Below are 12,705 nucleotides of genomic sequence, written 5' to 3' on the forward strand. Positions count from 1 at the left end.
GACTTTCTCTGTACAGCGCTGTGGAATATGTTGGGGCTATATAAGTAATATATAATATTTCTACACCGTTTACGGCCCAAGACTGTTCAGTGATCCCACTGTCAGGAGTCCAAATAGCTGAAATAGAAGAGCGCTGCTCATGAAATTAGATGCTGAACTTGTGACCGTCTATTCAAGATGAGCAAGTGACAAAACTAGGGTTGGGTTGATAAATATTGATAGTAACCAAGAGCAATAAACAGGACACACTTCTGTCCCTCATTGGGTTCTCGTTGGAGAATTGGACATCCGTGCACTCCTCCATTCATGATCCAGCAAAATGTCACCAACACTTGTCCTTCATCAGGATCTGTTTGGTTTGCCTAAATGTTCCTGGATGGTCCATGCAGATTCAAATAACCCAAATCAATTTTATTATATCCTAGATAAACAATCTGCATATCACATAATCTAAAAATGTTGTCTTGACCCCCCCCCCCCCCAAAAAAAAAAAAGTGCCAGTATAGGAAGTGTAGCACAGCTATGTTGTTCTTCAGGATGTGGATTCGGGTCTTTTTCTTCCTACTTTGTGTTTGTTACGATTTTAAGCTGGATTATCAGAGAGGCATGCACGCTCTCAAGTGAGGGAATGAAGGTTCCTGTACCTATCGTACTGGTAGAATACAGATGAAGAGGAACCAGCCACTTACCCAGTTTCTCTTGCTCTATAACCTTTCATTTCCTAGACTCATTACACGTCACCTGATGTACTTGTCAACTGTCTTGCACAAATATTTGTGAAAATGAAAACCAAGGATTATGTATCACCCTAATCCAAAGACTTTTTTTTTTTTTTTTTTTTTTTTTTAATTCTTGTAAGATTCCAGTATATGTTGTAGTCTTGATGTCTGGCCATTTTCTGCTTCTGAATAAATATCTCCATGGACCTCTGACTTCTGGCAGTTACGAATAGTGTAGCCATTTATAATATTGATTTGATCTAAAACCGGAGCTGTATTCTGCAAAAATCCATTGTTTCCTACTCTTCTTATCCACTTTATATTGGGGTTTTAAGAAAGAGATGAAGAACCAAATGAAGAAAAAATCCGAATAAGAGATGGATCACTTTTTTTTTTTTTTTTAATGTATTGTCAGACAAATACTTGAGAGGAACCATAACTGTGGCCAAGACTAGTGGACCTGGTGCCACTTGATTTGACTTATAAAATGAACAATTGTTGTGGCAAACACTGTAGTGTTGGGTTTATTATAGTGACTCTCACAATGCAAACATTAATATATTTTAGAGCTGATGGAGCTGATGTAAGTACTATGAAAATCCACATCAGAATGTCAGTGTAATTCTGTTTTGATAATTTAATCCCCATCTCTAACTATCCTGATCGTTCCTCAGTGTCCCTCCTCCCTGCTGAGATCTCTCAGTGCTCCGTACCGGCTGCAGCTGTCGGAAAAGCTGGGTGGGCGCAGACTGATTTACACTTGGACTAATCAGCTCGGTCTCTCTTTCGCTGCGGAGTTTGATGACTGGATTATTTAGCATATTCTGAAATGGATTTCCAAAGCAAGTACATCAACCTCATCTGGTCTAGAAGATTTATTTACCAACGTATGCAGTCTATATTGTGAAATCTGACGATTGATCCCTTTTTTTAAGGGCTTTAAAAAAATAAAGTTGCAAATATGGAAGTTTAATGTTAGGGCATTAAAATATTATAGTTCAGCCCAATGGGCGTTATAATCGGAGTATGAAAAAAAAAATTGGTTGTGACTTGATGAGGCTGGAAACTTGATGCATGGAAATCCTGGTGTCTCTTCCCAATGACTGAGGCTTATCACAAAGTCTACTATCCAGGTCCCTGGAACCTAATAGATTACAGTGCTGGCCAAAAGTATTGGCACCCCTGCAATTCTGTCAGATAATACTTAGTTTCTTCCTGAAAATGATGGCAACCAAAAATTCTTTGGTATTATTCTCTTCATTTAATTTGTCTTCAATGAAAAAAACACAAAAAGAATTGTCCTAAAGCCAAATTGGATATAATTCCACACCAAACCTAAAAAAGGGGGTGGACAAAAGTATTGTCACCCTTTGAAAAATCATGTGATGCTTCTCTAATTCGTGTAATTAACAGCACCTGTAACTTACCTGTGGCAGCTAACAGGTGTTGGCAATAACTAAATCACACTTGCAGCCAGTTAACATGGATTAAAGTTGACTCAACCTCTGTCCTGTGTCCTTGTGTGTACCACATTGAGCATGGAGAAAAGAAAGAAGACCAAAGAACTGTCTGAGGACTTGAGAAACCAAATTGTGAGGAAGCATGAGCAATCTCAAGGCTACAAGTCCATCTCCAAAGACCTGAATGTTCCTGTGTCTTCCGTGCGCAGTGTCATCAAGAAGTTTAAAGCCCATGGCACTGTGGCTAACCTCCCTAGATGTGGACGGAAAAGAAATATTGACGAGAGATTTCAACGCAAGATTGTGCGGATGGTGGATAAAGAACCTCGACTAACATCCAAACAAGTTCAAGCTGCCCTGCAGTCCGAGGGTACAACAGTGTCAACCCGTACTATCCGTCGACGTCTGAATGAAAAGGGACTGTATGGTAGGATACCCAGGAAGACCCCACTTCTTACCCCGAGACATAAAAAAGCCAGGCTGGAGTTTGCCAAAACTTACCTGAGAGAGCCTAAAACGTTTTGAAAGAATGTTCTCTGGTCAGATGAGACAAAAGTAGAGCTTTTTGGGAAAAAGCATCAACATAGAGTGTACAGGAAAAAAAAGAGGCATTCAAAGAAAAGAACACGGTCCCTACAGTCAAACATGGCGGAGGTTCCCTGATGTTTTGGGGTTGCTTTGCTGCCTCTGGCACTGGACTGCTTGACCGTGTGCATGGCATTATGAAGTCTGAAGACTACCAACAAATTTTGCAGCATAATGTAGGGCCCAGTGTGAGAAAGCTGGGTCTCCCTCAGAGGTCATGGGTCTTCCAGCAGGACAATGACCCAAAACACACTTCCAAAAGCACTATAAAATGGTTTGAGAGAAAGCACTGGAGACTTCTAAGGTGGCCAGCAATGAGTCCAGACCTGAATCCCATAGAACACCTGTGGAGAGATCTCAAAATGGAAGTTTGGAGAAGGCACCCTTCAAATATCAGGGACCTGGAGCAGTTTGCCAAAGAAGAATGGTCTACAATTCCAGCAGAGCATTGTAAGAAACTCATTGATGGTTACCGGAAGTGGTTGTTCGCAGTTATTTTGGCTAAAGGTTGTGCAACCAAGTATTAGGCTGAGGGTGCCAATACTTTTGTCCGGCCCTTTTTTGGAGGTTTGTGTGAAATGATCAATGATTTTATTTTTGCTTCATTCTCTTCTGTGTTTTTTTCCTTGCAAGCAAATTAAATGAAGAGAATAATACCAAAGAATTTGTGATTGCAATCATTTTCAGGAAGAAACTGAGTATTATCGGATAGAATTGCAGGGGTGCCAATACTTTTGGCCAGCACTGTATATATAAAGAGACTCATTGTTTTAGTTTTTTTTTCTCCTTTTTATGTGATTTTTGGTTGTTTCTTCACTTTGTGGTCACTTTTACTACATGATTAATGGCCCCCACACCCTGCATGTCCTGACTATTCTCTACCATTAGTAGAGCAACATATAAAATATTAATGTCGGGTGTTGGCTAGATGCCGCCTGCTAACAATCTACAATATTAATTTATTTATTTTTTGCAATTCTGTTTATATACAAAAAATTGCTTTTTTATATATCTATTTTTTTTGCTTTTAATTTCATTTTAACTTACAATTAGCAGGTATTCTAGCTTGGAGCTGTAATTGCAGTGTTGCATGTTATTGGAAATAGTCAGTAAGTTTGCTGCAGTCTCCCATTCCCTTTAAAGGGAGTTTGGAGAAACTGAAATTAACAGTATAAACTAAATCCATAGCCTTGTAGATGAGAGAGGCCCGATTAAAAATGGCACTTTTAGCTCTCTAATTGCTGCCTCCAGTCTGCAGATAAGTGAAGTGTTATCAAATATGCTAATTAGGGTATTTGGCGCACCCTGGGTGTGACCAAGAGGCTCCCTGCACCCTTCCCACTTGACCTGTCTCCCTCACTGGTGTTTGACAATGTTGACCTTTTGTCTGTGTAGGCGAGCCAGCACGGTCTATCACCAGTGAGGCAGGCAGGGCCATGTAAAACCAGTGGGCGGAGCAGTGCGCTTAGCCTCTTGGTCACACCCAGGGTGCACCAAGCATATTTGATTATACTTCACTATTTTTTGCTGAATGGAGGCAGCGATTAGGACAATTTTTATAGGGGCTGTATCACCTACAAGGCTTAATTTGGGCTGACACACTCCCTTTAACACCTTCGCTATAACTTTACAATACATTGGGACAGTTAATTTATCATAAATCTGCTTTCTTTAATGTCTGGCACTTTACAGATACTGAGTTGGCAAGGAAAGCTTTAGGATTTCGGCTCTGAGGCCTGTAGAATTTTGAATGCAGCTCTGAAATATAAAATAGGCCTCCTACTTCTATAAATCAGTTAATAGGAGCGAGCGCTGCGGCATGCACTGAATAAACGTAGGCTTTGCTCTTGTTTGATCCAGTTTATAGACTGCACGTATTGGACCTGTTGCCATTTTTTTTAATTCATTTTCTGCTTTTATTTTTTATTTTTTTGCAGGAGGCATGATGAAGTCACACACATTAAAATCCAGAATACGGGAGATTTCTATGACTTGTACGGAGGAGAAACGTTCGCCACGTTGGCCGAGCTGGTGCAGTATTACACGGAGCAGCAGGGTCTTCTGCGGGAGAAGAACGGAGACGTGATCGAGCTGAAATACCCGCTGAACTCGCAGGACCCAACATCGGAGAGGTGAGAGCCGCAGGCGCCCGGGAGCAGCTTTCCTGTCACACTGCTGCCATCTGTGGGTCATGCCTGGTATTGCGGTTACCAAGATGCAGTTGCTAGAATGTCATTATGATGGACATTTTCAGTGTGCACAGACTTAATATTTCCAGTCTCTTTGCCTGTCAGTTCAATCAACTTTTTTGGGGTTTTTTTTGCATTAATTAGAACTAACATACATCAACAAGTTTTTTGCGAAAGGGGGCAAATACTTTTTTTTTCCTTTAATAAAAATCATACTATTTTAACCCAGAGATGTCACTTAAAACTCCTAACTTCTGCACAACACAACTGATGGTCCCAACCCCATTTATAAGGCAAGAACTCCCACTCATTAAACCTGACAGGGCACACCTGTGAAGTGAAAACCATTTCCGGTGACTACCTATTGAAGCTTATCAAGAGAATGCCAAGAGTGTGCAAAGCAGTCATCAAAGCAAAAGGTGGCTACTTTGAAGAACCTAGAATAGAAGACATATTTTCAGTTGTTTCCCACTTTTTTGTTAAGTATATAATTCCACATGTGTTAATTCATACTGTTGATGCCTTCAGTGTGAATATACAATTTTCAAAGTCATGAAAATACAGAAAAATCTTTAAATGAGATGGTGTGTCCAAACGTTTGGTCTGTACTGTATGCATGTGTATGTATGTGTGTAAAGGGAACACTTAACACAATGTAACTCCAAGTCAATAACACTTCTGTGAAATCTACCTGTCCAGTTATGAAGCAACACTGATTGTGAATCAATTTCTCCTGCTGTTGTGCAAATGGAACAGACAACTGGTAGAAATGATCGGCAATTAGCAAGATACCCCCTATAATGGAGTGGTTCTGCAGGTGGTGACCACAGACCATTTCTCTGTTCTCATCCTTTTTGGCTGTTGTTTTGGTCACTTTTTCATTTTGCCATTGCTCTCACCCCTAGAGGTACAGTAGCATGAGGCGGTGTCTACAGTACAACCCACAGAAGTTGCTCAGGTAGTGCAGTTCATCCAGGATGGCACATCAGTGCGAGCTGTGACAAGAAGGGTAGCTGTGTCTGTCAGCACAGTGTTCAGAGCATGGAGCAGATACAAGGAGATGTGGAGGGAGCCGTAGGAGGGCAACAACCCAGCAGCAGGACCGTTACCTCCTCCTTTGTGCAAGGAGGAACAGGAGGAGCACTGCCAGAGCCCTGCAAAATGACCTCCAGCAGGCCACAAATGTGCATGTGTCTGCACAAACGGACTCCATGAGGGTGGTATGAGGGCCCGACGTCCACAGATGGGGGTTGTGCTCACAGCCCAACACCGTGCAGGACGCTTGGCATTTGCCACAAAACACCAGGATTGGCAAAGTCGTCACTGGCGCCCTGTGCTCTTCACAGATGAAAGCAGGTTCACACTGAGCACATGTGACAGACGTGACAGAGTCTGGAGACGCCGTGGAGAGCGATCTGCTGCCAGCAACATCCTTCAGCATGACCGGTTTGGCAGTGGGTCAGTGATGGTGTGGGGTGGCATTTCTTTGGAAGGCTGCACAGCCCTCCATGTGCTCGCCAGAGGTAGCTTGTCTGCCATTAGGTACCGAAATTAGATCCTCAGACCCCTTGTGAGACCATATGCTGGAGCGGTTGGCCCTGGGTTCCTCCTAATGCAGGACAATGCCAGACCTCATGTGGCTGGAGTGTCAGCAGTTCCTGCAAGATGAAGGCATTGAAGCTATAGACTGGCCCGCCCGTTCCCCAGACCTGAATCCGATTGAGCACATCTGGGACATCATGTCTCGCTCCATCCACCAACGTCACGTTGCACCACAGACTGTCCAGGAGTTGGGGGATGCTTTAGTCCAGGTCTGGGAGGAGATCCCACAGGAGACCATCCGCAACCTCATCAGGAGCATGCCCAGGCGTTGTAGGGAGGTCATACAGGCACGTGGAGGCCACACACAATACTGAGCCTCATTCTGACTTGTTTTAAGGACATTACATCAAAGTTGGATCAGCCTGTAGTGTGTTTTTCCACTTTAATTTTGGGGGTGACTCCAAATCCAGGCCTCCATTGGTTAATAAATTTGATTTCCATTGATGATTTTTGTGTGATTTTGTTGTCAGCACATTCAACTTTGTACAGAACAAAGTATTCAATGAGAATATTTCATTCATTCAGATCTAGGATGTGTTATTTGAGTGTTCCCTTTATTTTTTTGTGTTAAAAATATTAAATAATATATTATATATTATTAATAATAATATTTATATGTATGTATATGTTCAAGTCCCATAGGCAGAATGAAAAATGGTGACTTTTTTTTTTTTTTTTTTTTTTTTTTTTTATATAAATGTGCCTGTTTTTTTTCCATAACTATCAAAACCTTTACGGTGTATCAACCCTCCCCTATTCCCAAGTAAAAAAAGTCATATTTGGTATCACTGAACATGTAATGTATAATGTATAAAATTTATTTAACCTGTTCTGTAAAAGTTGTGGGATGGGGGCAGCCAGCCTTGCCATATTTCAGTAGTCTATACCCCTTGCCCCCCCCCCTTTAAAATGCAATACATTGCGATGTAAGTGTTGCACATACCCCAAAATGTTTTTTTTCCCCCTTTTAATACAAAATTCCAAATTTCTTTAAATAGTTTAAATTATGACAAACTTTTTACAAACTTCTTATCACTGCAAACATACTGACCTGGGAAATAAAATTGCCAGGTCAATTTTATTGCACAATTAGCCCAAAATATAATGGCTGAAATGCATGGGATTTTTTTTCTTTTGCAAATTTTAAGTACTTTTATATAACTGAATGAATGGTGTTATTAAAAACGACAGCTTGTCCTTCAAAAACAGCGCCACTCCTGTCTACAGGTTTGGTGTGGTATTGCAGCTCAGCTTTTTTTTTTTTTTTTTTTTTTTTTTTTTTTAACTTCAGTGGAGTGGAGCTACAATATCAGGCACTACCCCAAGTCAAGTTTTGAATGAAGGTGTCTAGAATTTCCTAAACATGGACAATCCCTTTAATTTTAAGATTCTGCTCTTCCCGGTAACAGATTCCTTTGTATGGCCTGTTAGTAACAGTCCTCATGTCCGGCATATCAGCTTTTACCTTTTTGGGTTTTGCCATTTGTCATGTTGTTTTTCTGTTGGAAATGTAGCGAGCGTTCAGGTTAATATCTTTATTGCGGTGGTCCGGCCCGTGGGGGCGTGAATTGTGCTTGGGGCATTTTCAATTACATTGCCTATTATTGTTTGGAGGTTGTGTTGTCTGGCGGCGGTCGTCACCGGAGGTTCATCACGTCCTGACTGTTTCCCCATCTTTTGTGTATTTTTTTTTTCTCACTTCCTGATGAATAAATAAAACATTACAACAATTGCACGAAAGTCATAAAATAAACTGCGTTATTGATTCTGCCGTGGTAGTTACCGCGCCGCCGTCCTATTGTGCCAAAAAGGAGCAACGGCGATCAATAGTCTATAATATTTCGGGAGGAAACATTTGACTTAATGCATTTTCTGAGTGCTTTCTGCAGTTTGGGTAGAAATAATGTAAATGTGCGAAGGAAGAAAGGAGCCGTCATTTAGGATTTAACGTTGAGTTAAATATTGAGCGCAGAATGTTTCCGGCACATGGTTTCTCCGCTTTCCCCATGGAGTAAGTTGAACGAGATCCACATCTATTCTATTCTCCACTGATGTACACGAGTTGTGCACTCTTGCAAAAAAATGTTATCCTTATCTGGTGAATTAACCCTGAGTTATGTTTATGCCTTTTATCTCTTAAGGCAGAGATATATTCAGCTCCGTGGGGATGGCGGCTGCTGTTACATAAATATATACCATTTGTGTGTGTGTATATGCTCATATACAGTCATGGCTGTAAGTGTTGGCATCTTGGAAATTGTTCCAGAAAATTGTCCTCAGACAGTTCTCTTCTCATTTTTCTGTTCTCTATGCTTAGTGTGGCACACAGATACACAATTCAAAGATTGAGTCAACTTCTCCCCTTTTTATCTGGTTTCAGGTGTGATTTTCATATTGCCCACACCTGTTACTTGCCACAGGTGAGTGTGAACGAGCATCACATACTTGAAACAAAGTTGTTTACCCACAATTTTGGAAAGGTGGTAACAATTTTGTCCAGCCCATTTTGGGGGGTTTTGTGTGAAATTAGGTCCAATTTGCCTTTTTTTTTTTTTTTTTTTTTTTTGTGTGTTCTGATATACACGTTTATTTCCTTTGTGTGTAACAAAACACTAATTTTCTGGGAGAAATACTTCATTTTCTGGAACAATTTCAAGGGTGTCAACTCGCCATGACTGTACATTCAGACAAACAACATTTTATTTATTTGCTGAAAGACTTCTTGAAAAATTATCCAATCACAAGTTGACCAGCCGCTCCCTTGAAATCTGCAGCGTTTAGGAAGAGTTTACTTTCCCTACAGCAGCTCTACAGGAGAAAAGAAGTATTGCGTGATGCTAAAAGTCAACAGTAAAATCAAGATACAGCTCACCCAGATCTGCATTACCACTTCTAACACACAACCTGCAGTCATTTAATGATGCAGTTCATGCTTGCAGGGCATCAAATGAAGCCATAGTTGTATATGTGAAAACTGTCACCTGATGGTTAAGAAATAAGGAAAAATCTTTAAGTGTTTCAAGTGACTGGGAGTCTCAAGCCTTGTGACTTGGTCACCATTTCTGTGTTTTATCGTATGTATGTAAAAAAATATATTTTTATTTAAAAAGTTTTGCACTTCTTTCAGCAAGGCGAGATCAGCCTCTAATCTAAGCAAGAATGCCTCCTTCTACTCCCAGCAAGCAAAGAACTTTAAAATGGCAAACTTGCAAAATTCAGATTTTATTCTAATTAAAAAAAAACGAAAAAAAATTAGCATAAACTAGAAATCCATTTTTTAATATTCCCCTTAATTTGCTCTGTTTCAACTCCTGTGTTGTTGCCTAGTGCGCTGTAAACACATTGTGCGGGATTTCGAGAGGCTTAGGAGGTCTTTCCGTCTTCTCTCATATGTGATCGTGTTACGGACCAGACTGATCTCAGCTGAACGCGTGCAGGTCTGAAAATGCACAGGCTTTTCTACTTGTAAAAAAGGCAAAAGCATCTGACCACTTCCTCTCCGGGGGTATTTATAGTGTTGGGTTGTTGTCCCCGTGCCATTATTGTACAGAGTCAAGCTTGATGATTAAAATAGGATTTTTCTGGTTGAAAAGGATCAAAACAGCTAGTCAGAGGATCGCAACATCTGCTGTATCCATCCTGTAAAAGTGCTTATTTCTGGGGCAGTGGAGCCATTGGCACTGCATGGGCATATTCCCATATGGGCGGTGCAAAAACTATGTTCACAATGGGACCTAAGCACAAACTTATACAAGTGAGACAGATGCATGGAATAAATGTCCGAAGGGACGGGCATCTCTGGTCAGATTCTTCTCCAGAAACAACGTGCTGTCTTGAAGGCAATCTCGGATTCGCTATTAGATGCGTTGGTAATTAGTTGTATAATTGCGTCCTCCTTGCAAACACGGGAACCATCTACCCAGTCCATACTGAGTAGGAACACCAGATTCTCAAAAAATAAAGCATAGGATTGTTTAGGTTCTAAACATGTGAGTACACCCACCGATACACTGTAGAGAAGCCTTATGAGCTGTGGATTGGAGGCTTCTGTTTTGTAAAGTTCCACAGAGGGGTCTTATAGGATGTATGGTTAAGAGTATTGTCCAAAATGACTGACTCTACATACTTTGGAGATTCTTTGGCTATATATCCCAAGTCACATGGCAAGACTCTGAAAAGGGGTTTATATTGACTTTTAGGGTTGCTAATTCCTACAGTTGGCGCTGGAGACCCTGCCTTCTTTTGTTCAGTATTTTACATATTTAATATTCCAGGAGAGCATTAAGTGGGCCTTTAAGTCTCCCCATGGCAAATTGTGGTCCTCCACAATACGAAATCCCCACCTCCAGCATACCAAGATATTTTGGGCACTTGTACCGTTTTGGTAACTGGTGAATGAAGGCCCTTTTCTGCCCCCCATTGGACACGTTTTCCATAAAGACATGGTTGGGAACTTTTGGTGGGAAGAACTTGACTGGCCGAACAGAGCCCAGACCTCAACCCCATCCAACACCTAGAACGGAGATTGTGAGCCCGGTCCTCTCTTGGAACATCAGTGTCTGACCTCCAAAAACTCTATTCTGGATGAAGGGACAAAATTACCTTAAGTTGCTTCCACAATGTTGTAGAAACCCTTCCCAGAAAAGCAGGAGATGATCTAACTCCATATTAACGTCTATGGAAGTAGGATTGGACATAATACAAGCTCCTGTAGGTGTGATGTGCAGGGGGGCTAATACTTTTGGCCATATAAGTGTATCGTCAAGATCTAATAGGAATTTGTGAAGCAGAAATAGACTGCAGCCGTATTATTTTTCTCCAAATTTGGTTGTCTTCTTCTGGGCTACTTTGGAGTGTAATGGTATGAAACGAATATCTGCTGCAGAGCTCTTGCAGTGAATATCTTGCAGCAAATTCCGAACTAAATTTGTGAAAATTTCTCCTGCAGACTTCTTCTTTATACCCTTAAGCCTCATTCAGACATAGTTTTTTTACTTGTGTGTTCTTTATGCATTTTTCACTAGTAAAACACAGTCCCATTATAATTTATGGGACTTTTGAAACATCTAATGTTTTGGAGACAATATCTGCAAAAAAAAAGACTTGTCCGTTTTTTTTTTTTTTTTGCCCACTTCTGAAAAATTAAGATCATTCTCTATGGTAAAAAAGGACAACAAATGGCCATATGTGTGCCCTTTTTGAGTGCTGTCTGAACAGAACAAACTTTTTTTTTTTTTTTTTTTCTTTAGTTTGATGGAAAAAAACCCAGGTTAAATGCTGATGGTGGAAAGGAAAACTGACTATCCTTTGTAGTCCTTGAAAACTGCACCACAGTCAGATGTCACCCGAGTGTGGTCCAATTTTTTTCACGGACCCATAAACTTGCATCGATTTTTGATCTGACTGTCGGATAAAAATCAGACATGTCTCTGAGATTTTCTTCTCTATCCATGAAATAGTCACGACATAGTCTATGGGGCATGATTATTATCTGTGAAAACCACAGATGGCACTCGTATGAGAACTTCAGATGTCTGAATTACATCAAGGAGTATGGCCTTATTCAGAGGATTTATCCAACTGGTTACGAGTTTTGAGCAGGGCTGTGGAGTCTGAGTCGGTATAAAATGGACCGACTCCAACTCCTAAAATATATAATAAATTGGGTACAGTAGTTCAATGCAGTTTGTGGGGTATATTTTTTCATAAGAATTTTGGAAAGTTCTGAAATGTCCTATAAATGTCTGTCCTATTCCTGATCTAAGGGTCTATACTTTTAGCGGAGATGAATCTGTTCTACAGTAAATGTATCCCTTAAACATGAGCCGTGTATGAGGGAGTCGGAGTCCGTGTCATGGAAATGTGGGAGTCGGAGGTTTCGCGAGTCGAAGGTATAATTTCTTCATGTTGTGCTTGTAGTATAGCAGAACAAGGAGATGTTTTACTTACACATGGGTGCCGGGGTCAAAACCCTATTGCCACCTACAAGAAGGTGATACTTTTAATACATGTGTTGGGAACATTATTTTGTGGCACTTACTAATATTTATTGGTAAGTGTTACAGATTCTCTTCTTCCTTCATCAGATTGCACAACTCTCCTGTAAACAATTTTGCTGCTGATGGATGGGTTTTGGTCATATGGTCCGCC

At 40.7% G+C, this 12,705-nt stretch overlaps 1 protein-coding gene across 1 annotated transcript in view; it reads left to right on the forward strand.

Moving 5' to 3' along the window:
• Positions 1 to 12,705, forward strand: part of LOC141172588 (tyrosine-protein phosphatase non-receptor type 11-like) — a 103,444-nt gene that overhangs the window by 60,532 nt on the left and 30,207 nt on the right. The window contains exon 3 of the mRNA XM_073656971.1: positions 4,702 to 4,896. Within this exon, the coding sequence (XP_073513072.1) occupies positions 4,702 to 4,896 (195 nt within the window). The remainder of the gene's footprint in view (positions 1 to 4,701; positions 4,897 to 12,705) is intronic.

This window comes from Phyllobates terribilis, unplaced genomic scaffold, assembly GCF_046119375.1.
Source record: "Phyllobates terribilis strain yellow unplaced genomic scaffold, ASM4611937v1 Scaffold_12__6_contigs__length_324123572, whole genome shotgun sequence".
NCBI classification, from domain to species: Eukaryota; Metazoa; Chordata; class Amphibia; order Anura; family Dendrobatidae; genus Phyllobates; species Phyllobates terribilis.